General features: G+C 30.0%; 1 protein-coding gene across 1 annotated transcript; it reads right to left on the bottom strand.

The window, feature by feature from the left end:
- Window positions 1–2419: 2419 nt before the first annotated feature.
- Window positions 2420–22548, bottom strand: LOC111698526 (neural cell adhesion molecule 1). Its single transcript, XM_023468881.1, has 16 exons — window positions 22306–22548; window positions 17211–17256; window positions 15227–15274; window positions 12884–13006; window positions 10982–11105; window positions 10059–10147; window positions 9481–9546; window positions 7718–7757; window positions 7506–7587; window positions 6765–6873; window positions 5954–6032; window positions 5569–5637; window positions 4593–4682; window positions 3556–3597; window positions 3245–3305; window positions 2420–2746 (listed from the first exon to the last, which is right to left on the bottom strand). Exons 1-16 carry the CDS (start codon window positions 22331–22333, stop codon window positions 2514–2516), a joined length of 1329 nt encoding a protein of 442 aa, XP_023324649.1. The 5' UTR covers window positions 22334–22548; the 3' UTR covers window positions 2420–2513.
- Between the last annotated feature and the right edge of the window lie 4244 nt (window positions 22549–26792).

Here is a 26792-nt window from a genome sequence, read left to right on the forward strand (position 1 = left end):
ATAAAAAGATATTCCAGGAAATATATTTTCCGTGCTATTGTTAATGACATTGTATTTAACTTTGCTGGTTTTCAATGTAATCATGAAAACAGATATATGCACTCTCGATCTTTGTAGAAAGTATGAGTATGTTGAAAGTTTTTATTCTTTATTGAATGAAGAATACATTTTACCTTAGAATTGTCAGAATTTCATGTTGTCTATACCGTCCAATCTATGTGGGTAACTCTGTATTTTCAGCAGGGTTTTATTCTGCATAAAATTCTGATAAAAAGTTTCCCTGAATAGGCATGGGAGTAACAATTTAGTTGGTGCCAACTTATTTGTAATTTGAGATGTATCATGTACATTGGAAATCCAGTTCAATGAATTAAAGACGGAAAGCCTTTTTTAAATCTAAAAAGGCAAAAACCAAATAAATATATTATTTTCATTTTTTTCTATACAAAAACTCCCTTCAAATGGTGAATGGACTGGGCAAAATTATGTTAACGAATTAAAGTTTTTGAGAGATGGAAATGGAAAGAAATGGTCACACAATTACACACAGATTGATAAGTCTGGTCCTCAACACAGCAGGCTTTGACTTTTAAAAACTTACTTGAAGAAACAGGACAACTGTGTAAATTTAAAGATTGTTGAATTATAAACCAAAATGCAATTGAATTCAATTTGTAGAAACCAAACGTATCTACCCTGGTTAAGCAATGGTCCCCTTTGCCTTTGGTTTTACAACAAAACTCACTATTATTTTTTTTCTATGCCCTTTACGTCATATATATTTTTTATGAATACTACGTGTCTGTTTCTAGCTTAAGTTTTAAAGGAGTAGTTTGCAAAATACTGCATGATTTTTATTTGAGAAAGTAAACATCTTGAGTATCATTGTGTGCCATTATGCATCAGGTTGCAAAATAGAGTTACAGTAATCAGTTCCTTTTTCAGCTTTGCAATTATATGCCAAAAATTGCAATCTCATAGATAACTAATTTATACAGTTTAAACTTTTCACTTCCATGCAATACCTTAATGACTACGTTGAGACAGACCAGTTGAAAGTTGAATTTCAGAGTATTAGAACGAAGATCAGTTGCTGCTTGTTTTCGATATCTGAGTTTTGTTTGTATTTGTTTGTGTACAATAACCTGTACCATCTCAGGGGTAGTAGTTTACAGAGGGTAGTTCAATTTATCCAATTACAGCTTGCATTAGCGATCTATTCTAATCTATCTAGTGGCCATGTTAAAGCCCACTGCCCTAATCTTTCCTACAGTGACAAACACTATATTATCAACAAAAAAAGTAAAAAGAATTATATTTTCTTTTTCATATATTTCTCGTTATAGTTAACAAGGGATTATTTAAGCTTTTTATTTATATGTATATATACATATATATATTACAAAACAAGAATCATTATTTATTATTTACAGCTATCTCTGTGTATATTACAAACTCAGGGCGTTGTGATAAACATGAAAAAAAATTAACAATTTAATATTTGTTATGGCTTATTTTTAATAAAAGATGGCTAAGTTTAAACTTTTACCTTGATAAAAATACTATTCTACTGAATAAGATATTACAATTCTTTTTTTGTGAACTTTTATGTGTTAAATATCATAACCTATGATTTACGATTTCACCATTTTAATATTACTAAATATCTGTTGGTTAAAAGAGTATGTGGATTTGTGCACAATAGAAGAACATAACATTTATTTGCCTAAATATACTCTGATGTGTTTTAGGGTAAAAATATAGTAAATTAAGACTACTGTTTTTTTGGCATACATTAGGTACAACAAATGATTACTAATATAATATTTAAGTATAAAAATTAAGCCTTAATGATGTGAGCACTGTATTTTGTGAGGCTTATAATGATGCTTTGGAAGCTAATTATTTAATATAAACAAATACTAGAGCTTAAATAAACTTGCTTTTACTAATATGTTTCTATAACTTTTGAGCATGGAAACTTTTGATTTAGGAAATAAGCTAAGCTCATTTGTGAAGAACTGTAACCTTAACTATTTCAGATATTGACTCCTCTCTCATTAGTCATGATTTTGGTTTTAAACCACTCTTAGTTTTAGAATTTTCAATTTCTGCAAATCAGAAGTCAGTATTGTTAAAACAGATTAAAAAAGAGTTAAACGAACAATCAATCAGACAAGTCAGCTTAGCTCTTTCTCAGCCAAAAGTTTCCTGCTCTGGACTTTATTTGGTTGAATAGTTTATCTACAGTCATAGGCAATTAAATCAATATAATAAAGCCGACTTTTGATTTCAATTTTGATCTATATCCAGCTTTAAACAGCATGAATAAACAAAGACATGGAAACAAAGAGAAGCTGTCAATTAAAAAATCTTCTCTTTAATTACTTGTAAACTTGTAATTCAAAAAAAGCTCGTTAACAAATAAAGCTTAAATAAAAAGTTGTCTTCATTATATTAGTATAATCGCCTACCACCATATGATATTTGGATATTTCACTGCATGGTTCAATTCACCAGGATAGTGTAAGGACTAAGGCGGCAAGGGAAAGCAGGTAGATTTCACAGTGTATACTTCCTGCTGGGCTGGGCTGCCCTATCTTGGCCTGGTATGGTATTTCACCATTAGTCTTAAGATAAATAATGTTTGAGGGATCACTCAGTCCGGCCTTGTTTCTAGATCGTGCTCTCACATGGTAGAATGTTTGTTGATCTAATCCAGGGATTATAAACACATCATCATTCCCTATAATTTTATTATCATAATTTCTAATTAAAAATCATCAAATCAAAGTTCTCTCACAGAAGGGTTCCAGTTGGTAGAAATTATTTAATTCTAAGATGACAGAATGTATGCTTAAAGAGAAATATCGTTTAAAAGAGGGTTCTCAATTAAAATTTGTTGTTTGTCTTGATTTTAGCCATTTCATTATAAGGTGTTTTCAGTTGTGTTAATGTGTGTAACAGATTACTGGTAAAAAAAGGATCATGAAAGTTTGAAGCACTCAAGAGTTCAGTGATTTTGAACAACAACATTCAAGTGGGGTTCCACTTCAGCTTTTGCCAGTACATAATTGATATAGAGATCAACAAGCATAAGCTAAATTCAACTATGTTGTTAAATGCAAAAAATAAGCTAAAAATTTACTTTTAATGATATTGGATTTCAAAAAACACTTTTTTCAAAACCCGAAATGGTTTATTTTAAAATTTTGCAATAGTTAGGTTTGATTTAAATGTTTACCCAGATTAAATTGTAAAACTGATGCTTCTGACCAGGGTTTATCTGCTTGTTTGATTTCAACCTAATTAAACAATTCTTAATTTTCTGATTCTAACAAATATTCGAAATTAAGTTGAGAAAATTCAAAGTTAGTAAGTTTTTAAAGGCAAAAAAATAAACCTTTACACTGGAAATTTACAATATAATAGTTTTTAAACACATTTTAAGTAACAAAAATCTTCATCCAATAAAAGTATTTGAACAAACTTTGATACTTTTTATAAAAAACTTTTAATACAATGAAATGAAATGTTAAATGAAAACTCAAATACCTGAAATCCTTCTATGTGTAAGAAAAGTTCTGCTGCTGGTTTCTAAGCATAGATTTGTAAGTTTTGATAGATTAAAATATAAATGTGGAAAAAAATAAAGGCATTTTAGGAAGTTTTCATAAAGTGTATAAAATTATAATTAATTAAACTTTGCAGATAAACTGATGTAAAAATTCTAAATTAGTTTATCATTTTTGTATGAAAATTATATTTGTTAGTGTTAAAAGAAGTTTGAATATTTTTTCCCCAGTTAAATATCTAGCTTGTTCCAGCCAATGAGACTTAAAGGAATTAAGTTTTTACCACAAACTCTGATTTTCAAATCCCTATATCTTTACAACCTGATATTGTAGACCTTTAATATTTTAAAATAAAAATTTTATTTCTGGTAGATTAAGAAGTGAAAGTTTGAAATATTAAAACCTTACACATTTAAGTTGTAAAGATTTAGGAAAATATCTATTTGTGGCAAAAACTCAATTCCTTTTGAATTGAAGCAGCTTTTTTAAAAGCTGCTTCATAAATTTCAAGTGTAAAATCAAAAATTAATAAAACAAGGAAATAGTTTTACAGTATCTAAATTAGAAAAGAATAGATGTGTTTAAAACAAAATCAAGATAGCCAATGAAATTTTTTTTTTCACAAACAACTGAATTTAACAAGCAGCATTTGATTTTGATTATCATACATTAAATTATATATATGCTAAAATTTCAGGTCAATCCAAAGTTAATTGCACAAAAGATTTAGTAAAAGAGCTTGAGGCCGAGAACATAAATGTTTTTAATTTCTAACATGTACTGATATATTTACTTTTTTATATTTGTCGAATTAATTTGAGTATTTCCTTCTCTGTCTAGCTCACAGTGATTTATTAGTGAAATAAGCTTGTAATTATGACATAAGTGGATAAATCTAATAGTGATTAACACAATCTTGCCATTATAAATTTATCTACACTTACACTTTCCCAAAATTATTTCTGTTTTCTTGAATTAAATGTTTGTCCCAAATTACTAAATAATGTTAAAACTAACCACAATATTGAGTTGTATACTGTCACCAAATATTCTGTTTGGTTTAATCTGTGGGGTCCCTGGTTTAGCCCCTTCGCTGAGCATGACAACCTTGAAATTATAAATATATATTACCAGAGGCACAATTTAAAGAATTTGAGCCGAGTTTTAAATTTAAGCCGCGGCTCAATTATGTTTGGTTCCACTGAAAATTGTATTTTTTGTTTCAAGATTTAAGCCGGCGCTCAATTGAAACCGGTTTTTGGCGGATTTAGGCATCGGCTCAAATTCATTAAATTCGGACAATGGATATGAAAATGGTTTTTACAAAAATACCTTTTGTAGATATTATATTTAGATCTTTCAATTTTAGTGGCAATTTAAACTTCTCAGACTCAATACTAACTATGAAAACTATGTAGCATTTATTTTAATAAATAATTATCTTTTTATAAGATATACAACAATAACTAATAGAAAAATTGTTTAGTTTGAAATTGAATTGAGTTAATTATAGTTCATTTACCCTTTAAAAAATAATTCAATAAGAAAAGAGCAATCTTAGAAAGAGCAAAACACAATTTATAGAACAGACAGACAGGACATTAAAATAACAAAAAAAATTATAGACATAAAAACAAAACTGTTTTCAGTTTTGTAGTTTTCTTGAAAGATTTGCACTGTGTAAGTCCATAAATCATATTGCTTTCCAAATAAAGAACTGAAACATGAAACTAGAAGAAGGGGAAGGGGGGGGGGTGTATTTAGTTGTGTGTTCAATAGATCATCACAAAGTTTCATATATGCTATATGGTACCATGGCGTTATACAATATATTTTTTATTTCATTTTTTAGTAGTAGTTTCATGTTATTTACTTAGGGATGACATGAAAAAAATCCTTAAAGTATTAGTTATTACAAAAAAATACAGTCAAATCCCTAAATTTAAATCCAAATTAAAGAAATAAAATTTTCTTACTCTTTTTCCCAATTTACCTTTTCAAGACGTCCATGAAGGTTTTCTGCAATGCATGTATATGCCCCAAAAATATTATGATGAGTAACCTAGGTAAAATAAATAAATTTATCAGCAAAAATATTAAGAAATTGGCATTTTAAGATTTAAAAACTTTTAAAATTAAGATCAGAAGTCAGAACTTGATGATCTGGGGATCAAGCATTGATCTCCATCTAATGCATCACTATAGATTAATTTAACTCTTCATTGTTATTACCATGCTGGTCTTACCCTCCAAGGATAACCTTAAATAAGGAATCAAACATTGATCCTTAAAATAAAAAGCGCAGCCCCCCCCCCCCCTTTGGATATTGGATTAACAATATCCACACAAAAAGATCTCAGAACAACTTTGAATTTTACCTCTAAAAGAAGAGTAGATTTATATTCGGAGTTAACAACTGTTCCATGTTTGACGGGAAGATTTTGAGCATCTAACCAACTGAGAAAAAAAATTATATAATATACATTGTTTTCTTCAAGCTGTTAATTTTACGATATTAACTTGTTAACAAAAACAAAGATAGAGGTGAAGCATAAAATTAATAACAAAAAGACAATAAACTGTCTAACAGTAATGCACTGTTAGAAAAATCCTATTTAACCTATATAAAATAAAGTACAATTTTAACAGGCCACTACTTTTTTGCTTTAAATTGGTTAAATGAAGCCAGAAAAGATACAGCATTTCATAAAACTTTGTTAAAGTCTATTAAACTTCTAAAAACCGCAATCAAAAATCTAAAACATATAGAATGTTAGCTTTTAAAATCATTAGTATTTGAATTAAAAATCTATAACTAAGAGAAGAGCTAAAAGTTCCTTTCAAGACATATTGAACTTATATTAAAAAGAACAAATTTGAAAACAAAATATCAATAATTTTAATACACAAAGTGAGAATACACTATGGTTCAACAACTTCATTGTATTTTTGTGGTTTCTGATGATATACAAATCGAGTTTTTATTATTTTATTCTTAGTTTTTTCAAAAAATATTGTTCTTTTTTGGTTCTAGACAATCGGTATCCTTCTTTAACTTTTTGTATTTCAAAATATCAAAACAAGCAGCTTTTAAGTTTTACCACTTGAAAGTTTAAAAGTTTAGAAAAATCTAAGAAACAATTGATTTTCAGTTCAATTAAAAAAATGCTAAGCAATACTAGCTCTGACCTGAATGTTGGAGGAGGCTCTGCTTCAGCTTGGCAGGTCAGATTAGCTGTTCCAGTAACATATCCATAGAATTGTCCACCACTATTCTCATCCAACCATTCCGGACTCTCTAAACATGTATTAGCAAAAAATGTTGTTAACAAACAGCAAAGTCTGTTTACTTTGAAATCGTTAAAATTTTTAAATATATTAAGATTGAAATTGTTAAGGAATCATAACTTAAAAAAAATTAACACCAATAACTGAATGGAACGTTTAGTTCTTAATTAAGATCAACGAATATCTGAAAAGGTGGTCCTTTGAAGGATATTAGCTAACTGTTATTTGATGGTTTGAAAAAAGTCTAAATGTGCTGGTGCCCAGTCCTCTTAGTACTACAATTAGATGAATTAAATGTAAGTTCCCCATACATATGGTAATATATGCATTACACTTCTAAATCTTTAAAAAAGTATTCGCGACAGTTTGTGTATATGTACAATGTACATGCTGTAGTATATGCAAATAGTTTGAGTTATATTATAAACATATCTAAGCAACATTTCTAGTGAACCTTTATTCTAAACAACAATTCATCAAGGTACCATATTAATCAGTATGTTGATATCTAGTGCAAAAAGATTTAACATAGTAAATATCCATATCAACATTTTAGGGTGACAGTGTCACAATCCCCTTATGAATAGCAACTATAACTATCTGTTAAATTTAAAGAAAAGAAAATGATAGAAAAATACTTACGTTCAATTCTAAGATCTATTATATTATCTCTAAAGTCAGAGTAAAGAACACTGTTGTTTTCATCATATACAGTTTGCACAGCCTAAAAATTAGGATTTAGATAAAAGAATATTTTCAGTTTTTGTTAAATTACAAAATTCTTTTTAAAAGATTTACATTTAAGGAATTTAAATAGATTTAAATATTAGTAAAAGACGGGAATAAATATTTACCTTACAAAGGTATCTGCCTTCATCAGATTTTTCAATATTTCTATAAAAAGAAGAGTTGGTTATTGTTTAATAATGCAGTATTCTGCAGCATTTACAATGAAGCCTGAAGTTAGAACTGTTTTGTTATTAATCTCCGGATCAATTTAATTCCTTTCCATTATTGTGTGATACCATATAGGGATGACTTTAATTGAGAAATCAAGCATTTATCCTAAAATTTAAAAATGCCCATATTGGATATTGAGATCAAGAGTTTAAGATTAATATCACTCCACACAAAAGTTCAAACCTTTGTACAAACTTCGAGAACTTTTTAGAGTAGAATTAATTGTTACAATTTCTACTTTTTATTTTCCTTTCCACTTTCAAGTAACCAACTTTCTTTTTCTCTATTTTTGCATTGCATTTATATTTTTAATGCAGTTATTGTTAAACTAGAATAATAAAAAGTAAATTATGATTATTATTTGCATTAACAAACTACAGTTGGTTGCTGTGAGTATGTTATGCCATTTATTTTCTGTTGATTATATTATATTATAAAGATTTATGTATATAAAGATATACATACATAAAAATGGTGTAGTTTAAATTTGTTTAAATATTTTGAATATATAGTTTTACAGAATAAAATAAATAAGATTCTGCACAAATAGGCGACATTGATCATTACTCATTACATAAGATATTTATCATTTCAGGTATTAAGTAATCATGAAATCCTTCAATATATAAATTTTTAATTCTGGTATTTAATAGTTCTTGTAAAATTGGAACTTTCCATGCATAGTCCAATGAAACATCAAAATATTTCATTTTTTTCTTAACCCTATCCCCGCTGGGGTACTTGAAAACCAGGATACGCTGGGGGGGGGGGTCAATTTGACCCCCCCCCTCTAAATCCCATGTTTTATGTCCAGATATGACAAATGATACATCATTAGAAAGCTCTTGTGCTCTACTTTTAGAATCTGCAAAAAAATTTGCAAATTTGCGAAAATTGAATTTTTTATTGCAAAATCCAGTTTTATAGTAAAAATGTTTGCAAAAAAAAATTTGTCCAAAAAATGACAAATTATACATTTTTGAAAAGCCCTTGACCATGCCATTTCAAATATGCAAAAGTTTTTGCAAAATTTTAAATAACCTGATTTTTAATCAAGAAAAACTAAAAATGTGCAAATTTTCTTTGACAGGTTGTTTGCAAAAAATTTGCAATTTTTTTTCGCAAAACTTGGGCAATCCGTTTCCTTATGTCATAGGCTTTCCAAAAAGCTAAATTTTATCAAAATCTGACAAGTGAAAGTGGGTCAAAACAAAGATTTAGTTTGCTACAGGCAAAAGCAGTCATTCAGGCAGTGTGCCTGAGGACTCAGGCAGTTAGTATTAAAGCCCGGTTTTAGGCCTAAAGGGAGGGCTTTGGGTATGTAAGAAAAGTCAGAAAATTTCAACAGCCTCAGACCAATACTTTTTGAGTTATGTAAAAAAAACTACTGACCCCCCCCCCCCCCAGCGGGAATAGGGTTAACTAACGTGTATATAATATATACATATCTATTCTATACATATGTATATTTGTATAATGTATATGTATGTATATAGATAATAACATATTTGTTGAAGATATTATAAAATTTATCAAAAATATATAAACTATAAATTTTGAAGTTCTCTTATCTTATGATTAATTTACTTCATCCCTTTGATGAACTTTAACAAATTTTTTAAACCTTGAATTTATGCACTGATAATCAATTGCCCACCTGATTAAAAGGTCTGTTCCATCCATTTCATATTTCAGGTCTTGATTTAGATTGTCAAAAGAGTTTCTGAAATAAAAACTTAAGTTTAAATCAAATAATTTGTTTAGATTGAACAAGTTCCCGTGCATTTAAAATTGTATTAAAGGTAGCATTTTGAAAATTTTCAAAATCAAACTTGGAAATTTTTTTTGTTAAAAACAAAATACTAAGCAAAGTAATTGTATGTAGTTTCAATGTGTTTAATTCTGACAATTTGCTCTATTGTTTTTGAAGCAGAAACTTTTTTGTCACTTTTAATAATAATCCTACTTAAATCAATTTCAAAAAATTGTTTGTTTAATAAAAACAATAGTTTATGCAAACTTCGTTCTTTCTATAAAAAAACATTGTTTCTCTGACATATCTAATTAATTTGTTCATTGTTTGTTTATGATTGATACCATGGGTCATGAAAAATCTAGTTGGTTCAGAAAATGTTGTTGTTTATCAAAAGAAATTATTGTGAATCGGACAATGCCATCTTTGAATGGAGAGTCATTTAGAGTTATGACAACAGTCCCTTTAAGTTATAATTTTACCTGATACTCTTTCCTTTCACTTTCCATGTAATTGTAGGGAAAGGAAGCCCAGTAGCTCGACATTTCAACCGGAAATTAGGATTTCCCAACTAAAATAAAGCTGTTAGATATATGTAAAAACAATATGTAAAATAAATAAATCAGATTATATAATGCATGTCTATTGTATAGCTTTAAAAATCAAAATGTAAATTATTTTAAAGAAACTGAAAGTGAATTTTTTTCGACGAATTTGTATAAAGTTGATATTTCATAATACTCTTTATTTCTTTTATATGTGATGCAATTAACGACAATTAGTTGGCCGCCAGGTGTCTCTGCATGTGGGAGAGACACCAGCGGACAAATAATCGCCGTTTTAAGTGCATTGTATATAAAACAAATAAAAAATATTATGAAGTATCAACTATAAACAAATCCCTCAAAAAAAATCGATGTTTTATAGGTTGTAAATTCAGAATGATTTGTTTAGAATTTTTTTTTACAGTTCAATCAAATATTGCAACTTTTTGAATTTGTATGAACGCAATATTCTTCGTATGAATTGGTTTTAACATGTAAAGCAACAGATAGAAGTAAGATTAGTAGCAATCACCATCGAATATTTTTCGACATAAGCCTATACCCCCTTTTATTTTTCGGTTGTGAATCGGGCATTGCCAATTTAGCACTTACACTTACAGTCCCTTATAGTAATAATAAGATTATAGTCTTTTGGGATACTTTGCTAGAATGATAAAGAAAGGCTAATTAAATGTATGATCTATTAAATGTCTCAAAGACAGAACTTTAAACTAATAATTTGAAAGCAAAAAGTTTTCTTACGCTGAAATTCATTGTCAAATTTAATTCACACTTTTTTAAAATGAAAACTGAAACATGAACAAACATTTTACTTATTTTTAAAGTTAAAAAGTACATACCTGAACCATCTGGACGGGAGGAGTATCATTAAAGTCCAGGGGTTGAACCACAACAAGATCAAAAAATTTAGTGTCCTCGCCCTGTGAGCAGGTATACCGGCCCTGATCATCCTGCTCAATCGACCTAAATAATAATATTTAATTCAATCCAGCATTCTAATATTGTATTCCTCAGAAGAGGAGAAATTCTGAAAGCAAAATATGTAAACCTACAAAACTTCTTAAAGGGACTGTCAGCGTAATTTTCAGTAACTCTCCATACAAAGAGGGCAATGCCTGATTTACAACAGTGTTATTAAAAGCTACAACTGATCAGTATGAGTTAGATAATTAATCAAATTTTAATTTCTTCAAATGATTCATCTTCATTTACGGTTTCTCTGCAAAAGTCACCTGTGCATGGAGAAATTCTCAGAACTTAATAATTTTTGAGTTAGAAAAATGATGATATCTTTGAAAGGAGTCTGGGCCACAAACTCAAATTTTCTTATCTTTTATTTGTGATTACTGATGGTGTAAAACTTATTTTTTTTTTCAAACCAAAATTATTTTATCTAACGGAATGTATAGTTTGAAATATCTAAGGTCTATAGCTTGTAAATAGGGCATTGTCATCTTTGCATAAATGGCCGCTTAAAATCAAACTGGATCAAATTTTAGCATAAAATACTTTAAATTAAAAATGTAGCTTTCTAGGACAAAGGGGGTATAGGCTTAATGCAATAAAAAGCGCTTTTGATCGCTGCTAATCTTACTTTTATCTGTTATGTCTATAAGGAGAAAATTGTTAAAAACGACTCATACCGAAGAACATACTATGCATACATATTCAGAAAGTTAATTCCAAACAAATTATTCAGATATTACAAACAATAGACATCGATTATTTTTTGACGCATTCGTATAAGGTTAATATTTCATAATATTTCTAACCATGTTTTTCAAAATAATATTTTGGTGGCACTGGATTTTCAAACATTACTGGAAAATATGAAAATGTCGTCTTCATTATCAAAAATCCTCTAAAAAGGAATAAATATTTTCAAAAGGAACTATCAGATCATAAAAGTAAAAAAAATATTGTGAAATACTTTTTGTGGTAAGCCTATACCCCCTTTCATTTTTGGCAAACACTCCCTTTAAGTGTAGTGCAGACCTGAATAAAGTTTCTCTAATGAATGAACAATTAAAAAATAGGATTATTCATTTGATCACATATTGAATCTATGGTTAAATTTATTTGTAATATTTTTAAACCTATGATAAATTAATGCTTAATATTTTCTGTATTATACATATCAGTTATATCCTTGAAACTGTATCTAAAGCTATAGGCTTTTAAGAAACGTTTATTTGTCAGACCAAACAAAGGATTGAGACACAAAAGAATTTCTATAAATACCAAGAAAAACTTTCATCTGCCTTAATAGTCATCTTAAACATTTAGTTTTAATTAGATTTATTTTAAAGATTGTTTTGTTTGTTTTAAGAATTTTTAGTTTGTTTTTATGATTTTTAAATTTTTTTTTATTATTTGTTTCCTTGTTTTGGTTCAAATTCATAGAACTAGCAAAAGTCCCGGTAAAAAATCTGTTATTTAGTTTTTTGACATTATCACAAGGTTTTACATGCTAAGATGGCGGGGGGGGGGGGGGGAGGACGTTCCCCTGGAAAATTGAGGGATGCAAGAAGAGAGAGCAAGGACCTTCTAGCCCTTTATTTTGATTTTAAAGATTATATTCAAAATTTTTTTGAATTTAATTCAAAAATCTGTAAAAATCTAAAATTTGGCAACACTTTTTTTACATAAAAATTACCAATTTTATTGTACAAAATTCCAGGGGGATTCCCCCTGGAAAACATCGTAAGCTGCCAGTGCCACTCATTCTGTAATCTGTTTACCTGAAAACCAGATCTATTCCTCCGCCTACGGAAGGTTCTAGATGAACTCTGTCTCCGGTAGCAGCAGAGATACGACCTTTTTCAGTTCGCCAGAGTACATCTCTCTCCAGACCATTCATTCCTCTGTTAAAGGGAGTGTTTAAAATAATTAAAAAGAGGTCTAGGATAAACCCTAGTTAAATTATGAACTGGTTAATAGCCCAGTTCCTTTGTTAATACAATGCATTGTCACCCTTGTTTCAGTAGAAATATACTGTTAGTCTGTTTACTGTTTAGCACTGATTTCAGGATTAATGTCTAATTGGATGATGAGATAGATAGATAGCTAGATGTTACTGCCGTTACAATTTCTGAATCACCAACAAGCACGTGACTGATTGGATCGTACGTTATCGGAAAATGAAACAAGGGCGTTGTGTTAACAAACGAAGTGAGTTCTTGCCCCAAACTCCAACTATTAAATCCTTATACCTTGGCAACCCAATATCGTAAACCTTTGATATGTCAAACTATCACAATTCTGTTCAAAAAACAGTGACAACCAGAAAACTGTGAAAGAGGAGGACGATAATAGAGCAATACTTAAAGAGAGTGACCGGCTATGTAAGGTAGTTGAACTGAGTATGTGCAGGATTCATTTGAGACATAAAAAACTTTTTTTAAGATATGTAAATTATGAGTTTGAGCGCAAAGTCGACGTTCAAAATTGTCCTTTTGGGTGGATACGTTTTCGGAATTTTTTTTTGATTATAAAATAACGATGACAAAAAATGTGTACAAAATTCTACAGTAAACTAACTAGCTGTTTAGGAATAGGTTTAGAAAATAAAAATTATCATTGAAAATTAGTAATCTTATTCAATTATTAGTTTCTATAATCTCTGATTATTCACAAAGATTTTCTGCAGATTTTCTGGAATTTTTATTGAAAAGACAACCTTTGAAGAATTTGTCGAAATCTGCAAACAAATTCATAGAAAATAAGAAATTCAATATAATGATGAAAACGAAATAATTGTTTCTTACATTGATTTATTGACAAATTATTTTTGAGAAATATGTTCCTGAACATCTAATTAGTTTACTGTATAAATCTTACTTTATTTTTTGTCGTCGGTATTTAATAATTAAAAAAAAAAAAAAAATTCTGAAAGCGTACCCACCCAAATTCATGATTTTAAACTTCGACTATGCACTCAAACTCAGTAATTATACATCGCGGAAACGTTTTATATGTCTCAAATGAATCCTAAAGAATTTGTCCACAACACTGCATACTCAGTTTAACTAACTTACATAGCCGGTCTGTCCCTTTCAGTTTATTGTCCTTGTTCTAATTGTCTAATTCTTATATCTTTGCAATCTGGAGCTTTTAGTATCTCAAAAATTTTGATCTCGTAAAATTCGTTGTATATAGTATTAAAGGTCTGCAGAAATAGATTTTAAAATGAAAGCTTGAAGCAAGTTTTCAGTTTTATAGTTTATTGTAAATTGCTTTTTTATTAATGAGCTTTTCCCCCCCAGAGTAAGAGTAATTACAAGTTTAATTAGAAATAAGAAAATTTTAAAAATTACGGATTGTTGAATATAAATTATGAATCATCTGTTACATAAATAATTGCCACAAACTTGCCACACACTCTGATTTCTTAATCCTAACATCTTTACACCATTAGTATTCGAAAATTTGAGATTTTGGCAAGACATAGCTTAAACTCTTATGCAGATTAGAATAAGAAATGAAAAGTGATTTTTTATATTTATATACATTTACATTTTATATACATTTTATATACATTTTATATACATTTTATATACATTTCATATACATTTTATATACATTTTATATACATTTTATGTACATTTTATATACATTTTATATACATTTTATATACATTTTATATCTTCAACCATTGGAAACACCAAGGAGAATTGAATAGAAGGAGGGGGCGAAAGGGTTTCCGTACACTTTGCTGTGACGTTTTTGGACTGCTGAAGAACTAAATTTTGCCTAACAACAATAATAAAGGCAGCCGATCTAATGTAAACAAACATGCGTTAGTATACGGTGAATCTTCATCTAACGCGCCAGAGATGCCAGATGTATGTTTATCATTTGTGTTATTGTTTACAATCCTTATTATTGTTGTTACGCAAAAACTAGTTACACGGCAGTCCAAAAACGTCACAGCAATGTACGGAAACCCTATCGCCCCCTCCTTCTATTCAATTCTCCTTGGGAAACACAAACATTTTGTAATCTTTTTTTACATGTATGCAAATATAGGAAACGATAATTTGGTTCTAAAGCTAGGAATATAAAGTTAAATGAATATTATATACCTGCAGGATACAAAGAAAGATGTTTCTCCCGACTGCTGGATGACAAGTCTAAATTAAGAAAATTTATCCGTTAGAGATCAGTCAATGAAATCCAATTTAAATTCGAAATGAGATTAATTAAAGTGTAGAGAATCGGTTTAAGAGATTTAATACCATCTTATCAATAAAATTCGATTCTCAAAATAAAATGGGATTTACTTAAGCATATGAAAATCATTTAGAGAGATTTTTCAGTAACATTTTTTCATTAATTCTTAGATACTGAATCATGATTCAATATAAAATTGAATTTACAGCAATTTTCATGGCAATTTTTGCGTAGTCACGTTAGGCAAGGAAAAAAGAAAGTAGTCGAAATGTAAATATGCATGTTCTAGCCGTAGCACGCACGGCCCGGCCCCTAACATATTCTAGCCGTAGTTTAAATTTTGATGAAGGATACATTTCGTTAAACAAAATTTGAAGATGAAACTTGTGGAATTAGTGAAATAAAATGTTTCGAAATAAGTTAATTTACGTCTTCAACAATCAAAATCCCTCTAACAAGTAATAAAATTAATTATCTGCGTCTATTGGGTTTGAAAGTGAAGGTTAAAGAACTTATTTAACTAACAACTTGAATCACTGTGAATTTCATAGTTTTCATATTTTAATCTATTTCTTACCAAACCACTAAACTCAAGAGTTATCTAACTTTTTAACTGTCTTACTTCCTCATTTTTTATTTTTCTTACTTTCTCATCTTTCCACTTTCTCACTTTCTCACTTTCCCACTTTCTGATTTTCTCAATTTCTCACTTTGTCACTTTCTCACTTTCTCATTTTCTCACTTCCTCACTTTCTCACTTTCTTACTTTCTCACTTTCTAACTTTCTCACTTTCCCACTTTCTTATTTTCTCAATTTCTCACTTTCTCACTTTCTCACTTTCTCACTTTCTCACTTTCTCACTTTCTCACTTTCTCACTTTCTCACTTTCTCACTTTCTCACTTTCTCACTTTCTCACTTTCTCACTTTCTCACTTTCTCACTTTCTCACTTTCTCACTTTCTCACTTTCTCACTTTCTCACTTTCTCACTTTCTCACTTTCTCACTTTCTCACTTTCTCACTTTCTCACTTTCTCACTTTCTCACTTTCTCACTTTCTCACTTTCTCACTTTCTCACTTTCTCACTTTCTCACTTTCTCACTTTCTCACTTTCTCACTTTCTCACTTTCTCACTTTCTCACTTTCTCACTTTCTCACTTTCTCACTTTCTCACTTTCTCACTTTCTCACTTTCTCACTTTCTCACTTTCTCACTTTCTCACTTTCTCACTTTCTCACTTTCTCACTTTCTCACTTTCTCACTTTCTCACTTTCTCACTTTCTCACTTTCTCACTTTCTCACTTTCTCACTTTCTCACTTTCTCACTTTCTCACTTTCTCACTTTCTCACTTTCTCACTTTCTCACTTTCTCACTTTCTCACTTTCTCACTTTCTCACTTTCTCACTTTCTCACTTTCTCACTTTCTCACTTTCTCACTTTCTCACTTTCTCACTTTCTCACTTTCTCACTTTCTCACTTTCTCACTTTCTCACTTTCTCACTTTCTCACTTTCTCACTTTCTCACTTTCTCACTTTCTCACTTTCTCACTTTCTCACTTTCTCACTTTATCACTTTCTCACTTTCTCACTTTCCCACTTTCTCATATTCTCTCCTTCTCACTTTCCCACTTTCTTACTATCTCACTTTCTCACTTTCCCACTTTCTCACTTTCTCACTTTATCACTTTTGTTCACTTTCTCACTTTTTCTCGTTCTCACTTTCCCACTCTCTTACTTTCTCACTTACTCACTCTTTATCTGTCTAACCATCTTACTTTCTTACTTTTTCACTTTTTCACTTTCTTACTTTTTCACTTTCTCACTTTTCACTTTTTCATTTTCTCACTTTCTTACTTTTTAACTTTCTTCTGTAAAGTTTCAAATTTGCAACAAACCTGTCCTCAGGCTGCAGCACTAATCCACTAACACAACAAACCAAACCTTAACAATAAATATAGAAATATGGATATATTTATATATATAATCAGTAATCTCTGTTTGTCAGTTTGTAAGTATGTCAGATCATGACTCCATGAACCCCTAGACCTATTTGCCTCAAATTTTGACCGACGAACTCGCCATAACTGGTCGACTGGAATGTTATCATGGTTGGGTTAAAAACTCTAGGCTGAGAGAATAAATCCAAAGAAAGCTTGATTCCCAACCTAGGAGGTTTTTACAAAGCAAACACGAGCTTTAATAGTGAGTTATTAAATCTCATCTTGATTGAAATATGGTTCTGTAATGCCAATTTTTCTCAAATTTTAATTTGGAACCGCATGAATTCAAAAATGCTAAGTAGAGTGGGTTGACTTGTATAGAGAAATTTTAGTTTCCGGACAATGCTGGGTTCCCAAATTAGTATTTATGTAGAGGACAGAACACAAAAGTTTAGCAGGTTTAAAATTACAGCGGAAAGAACTGATGACTGCTGCTGCTGCTTTGATAACAAATTGTAAATTGCAACGTGAACAAACTGTTAAATGACCCTACTTACTACAGGGTGTCCCACATCATATTAGATCGTCAGTCGGTCTAAATTACGATTTTTGGGACTAATCAGAAAATTTAAGAGGAATGAATTATTTTGAACATTTGAATAAGGCTAATATAAGAATTTTCTTGCGGAAAATACTAGTTTTTTTTCGAGTATTATGGTTGTATTTTGGCGTTTAAGCTTTGAGATAATCTAATATGATATGGGAGATATGGGACGCTCTGTACCTGAGAACTTTTCTTTCCTTTGATAAGAATAATAAGCAGCGTACTGAATGCAGTATATCGTATACTGTATGTATACACTAACCTTCCTTATAGAGAAATAAATCATCTCACCATGAAGTTAAATTGCCTTTTTTGCTTATAAGGAAGTCCGGTTTTGGCAGGTGGAAATGCAGTAAAGAATTTTAAGAGTTGTATATAAACAACTAGATTTGGGAACCAAAGCAAAAATGTGTATATACATTATTTCAATCGAAATCTGAAATTTCATAAAGATTAAAACACAGAATCACAGAAAATTTGCAATTTTCAGTTCTAGTCTAATTTTTAAGGAAAAGTGTTTCAATGGCTCTTCAAGTTTCAACTGAACAGCGTACAACATTAGAATTTACTAAGAAGAAAGGAACTAGAGAATTTAAGTAATAAATAATAACAATGAATAATAATAATAAATAAATGACCAGAACTGTTTTTTTTTCTGTGATTCTGCTATTCAATATTTATAAAATTTTAGATTTTGATAGAAATAGTTTATATCCACATTTTTGATTTTCTGAACTTTTGATTTTGAGAGAAAAAAAGGTTCGCGGATTTTTTTTTGAGCCATTGGAATACCAAAAAAAATTTAAAATTTTCAAAAAATATTGAAAAACACCATATATCAAATTTATTTGAGAACAAACTAAAAACCTTTTCCGATTTGATTTCATAAAACAATATAATTTTTCCTTTTTCCTTTTCAAATACATAAATACAGATACAACAACATTTAATATGCATTAATACAGATACAAATACATAGATACAGATACAACAACATATTATATGCATAAATACAGATTCAACAACATATTAAATACATAATACAGATACAAAACATATTATATGCATTAATACAGATACAACAACGTATTAAATAAATAAATACAGATGCAACTACATATCATATATATAATTAGAGATACAACTACATATTGTAAATATAATTGCAGAAACAACTACATATTTGTGTTGTAAGAAATTGACCTAATTAAATATGATACAATAAAATATGGTGATACACATAGAATCATATAATAGTTTATGTATCTTCATTACAGTGAGAACCAGGAAACTGTGGAATAGAAAGACGACAATGAAGCAATAATTAAGTGTATTTTATGTTGTTACCCAGCAAATAGTAACTTATCTAATCACATATTAACTTAAATGGGTCTGTTTACACTGCACAACCTGTGTCTCATGTTCAATGAAATATTTGAAGTCATAACTTGAGTCTAAATGTCGTCTGAATATTCCAGATGTTTATGGTTATTACTGAATAAGCTGCTAAGTGGAAATATTTTGCTGATCTTTATGTATTTCTTTTTATCTGTTTCTGAGATGTCATGTTATATAATGGCACTCAGACGTAGAGATGGACTCGTTGGGCTTTTTAGATTTCGTTCTTTCATCCTTCGTGAACAACTTTTTTCAGGGGGTTTTAAAAGTGTCAAAAAAATTGTTTTCGTATTTTCTTAAAATTATCGTTAATTTTCCATCCATTTCGTTCGTGTTCTCACTGAACGATCGTTTAGCAAATTCGTACGTTCATTAAATTCTCTGTTCTTTAAAATTGTGCGTAAAATCTCTAATTCAAAATAATATATCTTTTAGTGAAAAATAAAAGTTTTCTTAAAAGTTTTTTTTTATTTCACTGAACGATCCTAGTCGTTCGTTTATTTCTGAACGACACCTCTGTTCGCGAACAATTTTATTCGTTCTCAAAAATTTCGTTCGTTCACAATAACGATGCCCATCTTTACTCAGGGAAAAGGAAATTGATCCTAGAAGATCCAAGTTGAATGAAACTAGACAGGGAGGAAAGGAAATTAGATAATCGTTAAATCCGTTTTATCAGACACAGATCTTCTTGGGAAACGACAATATTCCCAGTAATTCAATTTTCCATATTTTTTTTTAAATGTGCAAGGTTTCGTGATATGGGTATTCTATCTACGGGGTTACCCACAAAGGATGATACTTCAGAGACGATTGTATGGAGTTTCATGTCGTCTTTACAGTCTCATCTTTTGTGGGTAACCCTGTATATATCTGAAAAGTAGACTGTTCACCATAGTTTCAGTAGAAGTAAATATTTCCATTTACTGATAGCGCCGATTGAAGGATTCATAACTCTGATTGAATAATAAGATAGATAGAAAGATAGATCTTACCGCATTTCTTTTTCTATTGGTTCAGAATAGACAACAAACACATGACTGAATCCTGATTGGATCAGGCGCTAATGGACTCGGCATACAAGACTGTTAGGATTGAGTTTGTAATTATTTGACTATACTATCATTGTGCTATTAATTAGTTGTACAAATATGCTTTTTTGCACTTTTCTATTGAGTAAGTAAGTAATTATTTATTTATGAAATACAACAAAAACATACAAAATTAGGTGTTTCAGGAGGAAATATGTATTGTGTATTATTGCAGTAATGTACTATATTGTACTATTTCAATATTGTACAATATTGTACTATTTTAATATAGTAATTAACAAGACGGAGTGCCTGGCGTCTCCCAGCACGCACCTCTGCCCCTTTAATAGAAGTATATTCTACATATATGAAGCATAAAGTCTGACCGTGTCAACCTTGTTGCACCGGCTAGTCCTGTTGATTGTCTGCTTTATTACCCAATGTCCTTGCGGTACAGTACAAACTTGGATCGGAGAGCTAGGTTGACCCGGCTCGGAAATTCAAATGTATACTACGGCTGCCCGTTCCAGGTGTAGCTGTATCATTATTCGTAGTGTCATGGATACTTACACCGTTTACCAGCGCTTGGTATTAAATTATTGCCCGGCGTTGCCAGTGGAATTTCAAAAAAAATCATATTTTACGTAACCATTATGGAATCTATGGGTTCCATCAAAAACAATCGGCCAATTTGGTCTAGCCATTTGGCCAGCTATGGGGAGAATATAATATAAACATATGCAAATAAATGTATTTTACCAATGTGCTTTTGCACTATTATTATTATACTATGCTACTATCAAACTGTTTTACTTTTTATTCCACTTTTTTAAAGACACCTTGAATATTGATGAATAATCATTCTAGCTAAATGTTTAATATTTGTTGAAGATTTATGAAAAATATTTCATCAAAATATTTGTAAATATAATTTGGAAATTAATGAATATTGATTTTTAAATACATTTATTTAATTTGGAATTACATAAATTTCACTAGAAGGGCGTACGGTCCCGTTTAGCCTGATCAATCATTTATTTGTACTATACAGTTTGCACTAAATGATGAAAAGCCCTGTATTAGAAATGAACGGAAACAATTTATTAATAAAATTATATTATTCGAAATTAGATATAAGTACATAGGTTTGACATTGATTGTATTTATTGTAAATCTTTTATTATTTTTGTATTTCATATATAAACATGCATATTGAATATTCTGATTCAATTATTTAATTGAATTATTAACAAAATACTAGAATTTTTTAAATAATTTTCAGATTTTTGGGAATTTTTTATTTTAATTGGTCTATTTTCAAAATAACAAAGTGTTTACTTTTTTCATTGTAAAACTTAAAAGGTTATTTTTGTTCTTCAATATTCTATAGCTCTTTGTATATATATATATATTTTAGCTATAGCTGGTCACACGGCTGGACCGAACATATATAAACTTTGCAGAATGGCAAAAAAAAGATGTTTTATAAAATATGTATAAAAAATATTTATATCTCCAGACAAAGCTGGTTTTATAAAACAATGATGAAAAAATAATTAGCATACAAATCTTTTCAAGATAAGAAATCAGTTTAAGAAATGGGGCCATATCTATTTTGCTGCTATGCAGAGAGATAATTAATTTCTAAGGTTTGCGAAAGCAACAATGAAAACCATTATTGTTATATATTTTTATTGAGTATAGATACGTAGCAAAGAACTAAATACTCGATATAATCTAGTTTTTTTTTCAAATTTGATTTGGCAGAATTCAACTTTTGAAATATCAGTAGTATACGAGATCAGGTTGCTATTATTAAAGGATTAGAAAATTAGGCTTTGTGGCGGGTTTCCAGCTCCTATAAGAAAAGAATCTTATGGTTCAAAATATTTGAGACTATTTTAATTCTGTCAAAACGGTTATCACACTTTTTTGGGGTCACCCTGTAGTAATTTGTAATATGTATGTATCATCAATAATTATATACACATATACTCAATAGTCAATATGTACTTACCACACAAAATAATAAAGAAAGCATTCATTTTCCCGGTCTGCTAGTCACGCATTGTTTTAGCGGTTACACGGACGCCATTTTGATTTTTGAGATATCGACACGGTTTTAAAATGTCACAAGAAATACTTAATTTTACGCAAATATGATTTGTTTAGGTTTCTCATTCTTTAACTTTGTTTTTAATAAGTGATTGTGTCGTTGTTATCCGCATTTTTATAGCATTTCATCTGAAAAAATGTAATGTAAATAGTTAAATCGTATTTTCCAAAATACGATGTCAATATAATATAGACTAATTGGGCTCGCTTGCTCATGTCTGTATCCGAAACCGATCGGATCTAAACTTTTTTGTGGCATCTCGCATGACTTGACCCAAGTAAGGAATGCTTATAGCTTTTTTTGTCGAAATTAAATTTTTCCGTGAAAAAATTGTAAAAGCTGAAATAGTAACATGTAAGAGAAGCATGAAGAGCCCCAGTGCTTAAGCCTCTAAGTAGATAATCTTCTTGTCAATGATTTCAAAGTGTAACAGCGTGAACATCCAAAGTATTATTTTTCACGCTGCAGGAATGTAATTAATTGCCACAAACTCAATTTGTCTAATCCCTGCATCTTTGCAACCTGATGGCCGGTCCAAACCTTTATTATGTCAAACTTATACTGATTGATCTAACAGATTTTAAAGTTAAAAATATCAAAAGTTTATCACACCGGGTTGCAAAGATATAGAGATTAAAAAATCATAGCTTGTGTCAAAAATTTTGTTCCTTAGGAAGAAGAAACCGTTTTTAACATTCAAGTTTACACTATAAACTAGACATGCAGAAGGACAATGTAAAATTTAAGCCACATCACACGTCTTTGTGATCTCGTAGCTCCTCAAATTTTGATTTTATGCACAAGCATAAAACATGCAAATTTATTTGGTTTCATATTAAACATACACAAATTTTGTTCTTTAATAAGAGGTGTTAAGATTGAAAACATTTACTTTAATTTGACAAGTCTGGGAAGAAATCATCATCAGACCCAAAGCTTTTCATGGGAGACCTGCAGATTTTTTCCCAATGAAAACAATAGGGTCTCCAATGAAAATATAGGGGTCTCTAACGAGAATCCGGGGGTTTCTAACGAGACGTCCATCGGGGTCTCCAATGAGAGAAGGTATTCAATAGTACACCAATGAGAATAATTTCTTTAGCTTGAGAATTATTTTGATGTATTTACAAATTTACATTTTCTGAAAAAGGTTCTAATTCTATCCCCGTATAATCTCTTCTCTTTGAACACAATAGATACAATAGTTACATTGGTTCTCCTAGTTCTCAGAAACATAGTTAGGCTCATTATTTACATATACCAACAATTCTTTCTTTCATCCTAATATTTGTTAAAACAGTATTCTATATCAAAAGAGAATCCGTTGTAAAAACATAAATTTTATAAAAATTTTATAAACTACTTAAACATTTGGAAAATAACAGAATTTTTCACGAAAATAATTTATTAATAATTTTCATGCCAATTTAAAATTTAAAATATTTAATCATTGAACCGTAATTTTCATTTTATTCCAGTCTTCGTAAATATATATTTAATATTCAGGATTGCGAACCTTTTCATTCATTTTTACTAAAGTACGTCAGTCATTAAAATATTTAATTATTTTTAATAGAAGAAAAATTTGAGCTTTCAATAGCTCCAAAATGCACAATGAAATCAATTAACCTGAAAAATTGTGTAAATCTAGCAAAACCTCATTTATCAGACAATATACCTTTAATAAGCCTTAACCTCATTTATCAGACAATATACCTTTAATAAGCCTTAACCTCATTTATCAGACAATATACCTTGAATAAGCCTTAACCTCATTTATCAGACAATATACCTTTAATAAGCCTTAACTATGTTGAACAGTGTGTTTGGTTGGATATTTAAATCTATAAAGACGCTTCGCGCCCCCTTTCTTGTAAATAAATATAGCTTTTAACTGTTGCTCTGAAAGGCGGCCATTTTAAAGCATTCTCAAATTCTCAAATTCTCAAATTCTCAAATTCTTTAAATATTTAATGTTTTAAAACAGCAAAAGGCTCAACAGAATTTGAAAATGGGATAAAATTATAATAATAATAATAAAATATAATTATAATAACAAAATAATCTAAAATGTTAAAATAATATTTAACGTGACATCTTTAAGATGAAACTTTAAATACACTTTTTAGTTTAAACATTATTAATAAAGGAATTGAGTTTTGGCCATAGACCCAATTTTCTAATCCCTATATCTTTGCAACAATGTTAGAGACCTTTGATATTTCAAACTATTTGATCTGACAAAATTAATAGTTTAAATTAATATTGAGGTTTACAACATTGGGTTGCAAAGATATAGGGATTAGAAAATCAGTGTTTGTGGCAAAAACTCAATTCCTTTATAAGCTAACTGAACTCTGTTCTTTTTTAAATGTTCAGAGCTGAAAACTTTATGATATCCTTAATCCCGATCGGTTAATTCATCTGGAGATTAAATTCATGAGGAAAGCAAGCAATATTTAATCTGGAGATTAAGAAAACGAGTGGATCAAGATTAATCCCGATATCCACCATTCAAAAGTTCCCAGCTCAGTTCCTCTCCAGTGCTGATTAACTTAAATATGATTCAGTCATCAATCATAGTTTATTTTATCTTTTATTTATTTATTTATTTATCTATTTATTTATTTATTTATTTTATCTTTTCGAAGTCCTCAGCAAAGAATGTGACCCTCCATGCAAAGGTACTCATAAAACTTTGTCTGATCAAGTATATATTAGATAATGATATCCATGTTTCGTTTATTTTGCGAGTTGCGCATTTCTGTCTAAAAAGAAATGATGCTGTATTCACAGAAATAGACATTTTCTTCCATGTTTTTGATCAGATTACGGTTTTATTTGAATTTTGAAATGCAAGATGAGACACTACAAATAAAATAATAAATATGAACGTATTTTTGAAAATGATTTGTATTTGTCTAATAATTTAATCGTGACTTTGATAATTTTATAATTTCCCTCCCCCCCCGCTCTAACCCAAATTCCGTAGTAACATTTTCCCCGGGAACATTTTGCAACCTCAAACTCAAAGAAGATATATTCTAGAAAATTTCAGATTTATTCCTGAATCTGGTTCAAGAATATATAATTTTTCTTACTTTATTCATGATCAAATTTCCTTCAGAGTTTCCTCCGGAGATTCCTCCAGAGTTTCCTTCAGAGTTTTATCCAAGTTTCCTCTGGAAATTCCTCCACAATTTCCTCCGGAGTTTTCCTGGAGTTTCCTACGAAGTTTCTTCTAGAGTTTCCTCAAGAGTTTTATCCGAAGTTTACCCTAGAGTCTCCTCCGGAGATTCTTCCATAGTTTTCTTCAGAGTTTCCTTCGGAGATTCCTCCAAAGATTTCTCGAGAGTTTATTCCAGAGTTTCCTCCTGAGTTTTATAAGGAGTTTTCTCCAGAGTCTCCGGAGATTCCTTCAAAGTTTCCTTAAGAGTTTCCTTCAGAGTTTCCTCCGGAGTTTCCTCCAAAGTTTCCTCCAGAGTTTTTTCCAGAGTTTCCCCCAGAGTTTCCTCCTGAGTTTTATAAGGAGTTTCCTCCAGAGTCTCCTCCGGAGATTCCTTCAAAGTTTCCTCCAAAGTTTTATCCGAAGTTTCCTCCAGAGTTTCCTCCAGAGCTTCCTACGAAGTTTCCGCCAAAGTTTCCTCCAGAGTTACCTATAAAGTTTCTACTGAAGCTGAAATTTTGCTTTAAAAGAAAAAAGGAAAAAATGTTCATAAACATCTCAATAAAAAACATCGTTAATTATTATATAAAAGACATTATATAGAAGGGTTCTGTGTATAATGTGATGATAATGTCCGTATTTTATGACATCAAATCCAATATTTGACTTGATGAAAGATAGGAAATGATAACGTAAATATTCTCTGTGAAGTACCGACGTTGCCCGTTGCCCATGGTATTTTAAAAATGGTCAATTATCGGTGGGAAAAGGCATCAGCTGTGTCTAAACGGGCAATAATGCAAGTTACTTCTCTCTAGGTGTTAGAAAAGTAAGTACAGGTAACATACTTTCACATAGACATACACTCATATTTGCAAACATACATAATTACACACTTACATACACGCATACTTACACACATACATACATACATAAATATAGACACCCTTAAAAATGCAGTTGTCAGCGTTTATATCAATATATCGATGAAGAATTTCTTTTCAAGATTTAATAAACCGTAAAATGAAAAAATGATTAAAACAACAAAGCTAAGGTCAGAATTATTGAACAGTGCGGAAAGTTGTTGAACAGCGCAGACAGAACTACTCATATCATGGTATTTTCTTAGAGAATGCTTTTTAGTCACAACCCCCTCCCCCCTGTCCCTCCTCCTATCAATTTTGTACGTGTATCTCATATGAACTTCATGGGCTTGGACCCC

The sequence above is a fragment of the Eurytemora carolleeae genome, unplaced genomic scaffold (assembly GCF_000591075.1).
Source record: "Eurytemora carolleeae unplaced genomic scaffold, Eaff_2.0 scaffold33, whole genome shotgun sequence".
NCBI classification, from domain to species: domain Eukaryota; kingdom Metazoa; phylum Arthropoda; class Copepoda; order Calanoida; family Temoridae; genus Eurytemora; species Eurytemora carolleeae.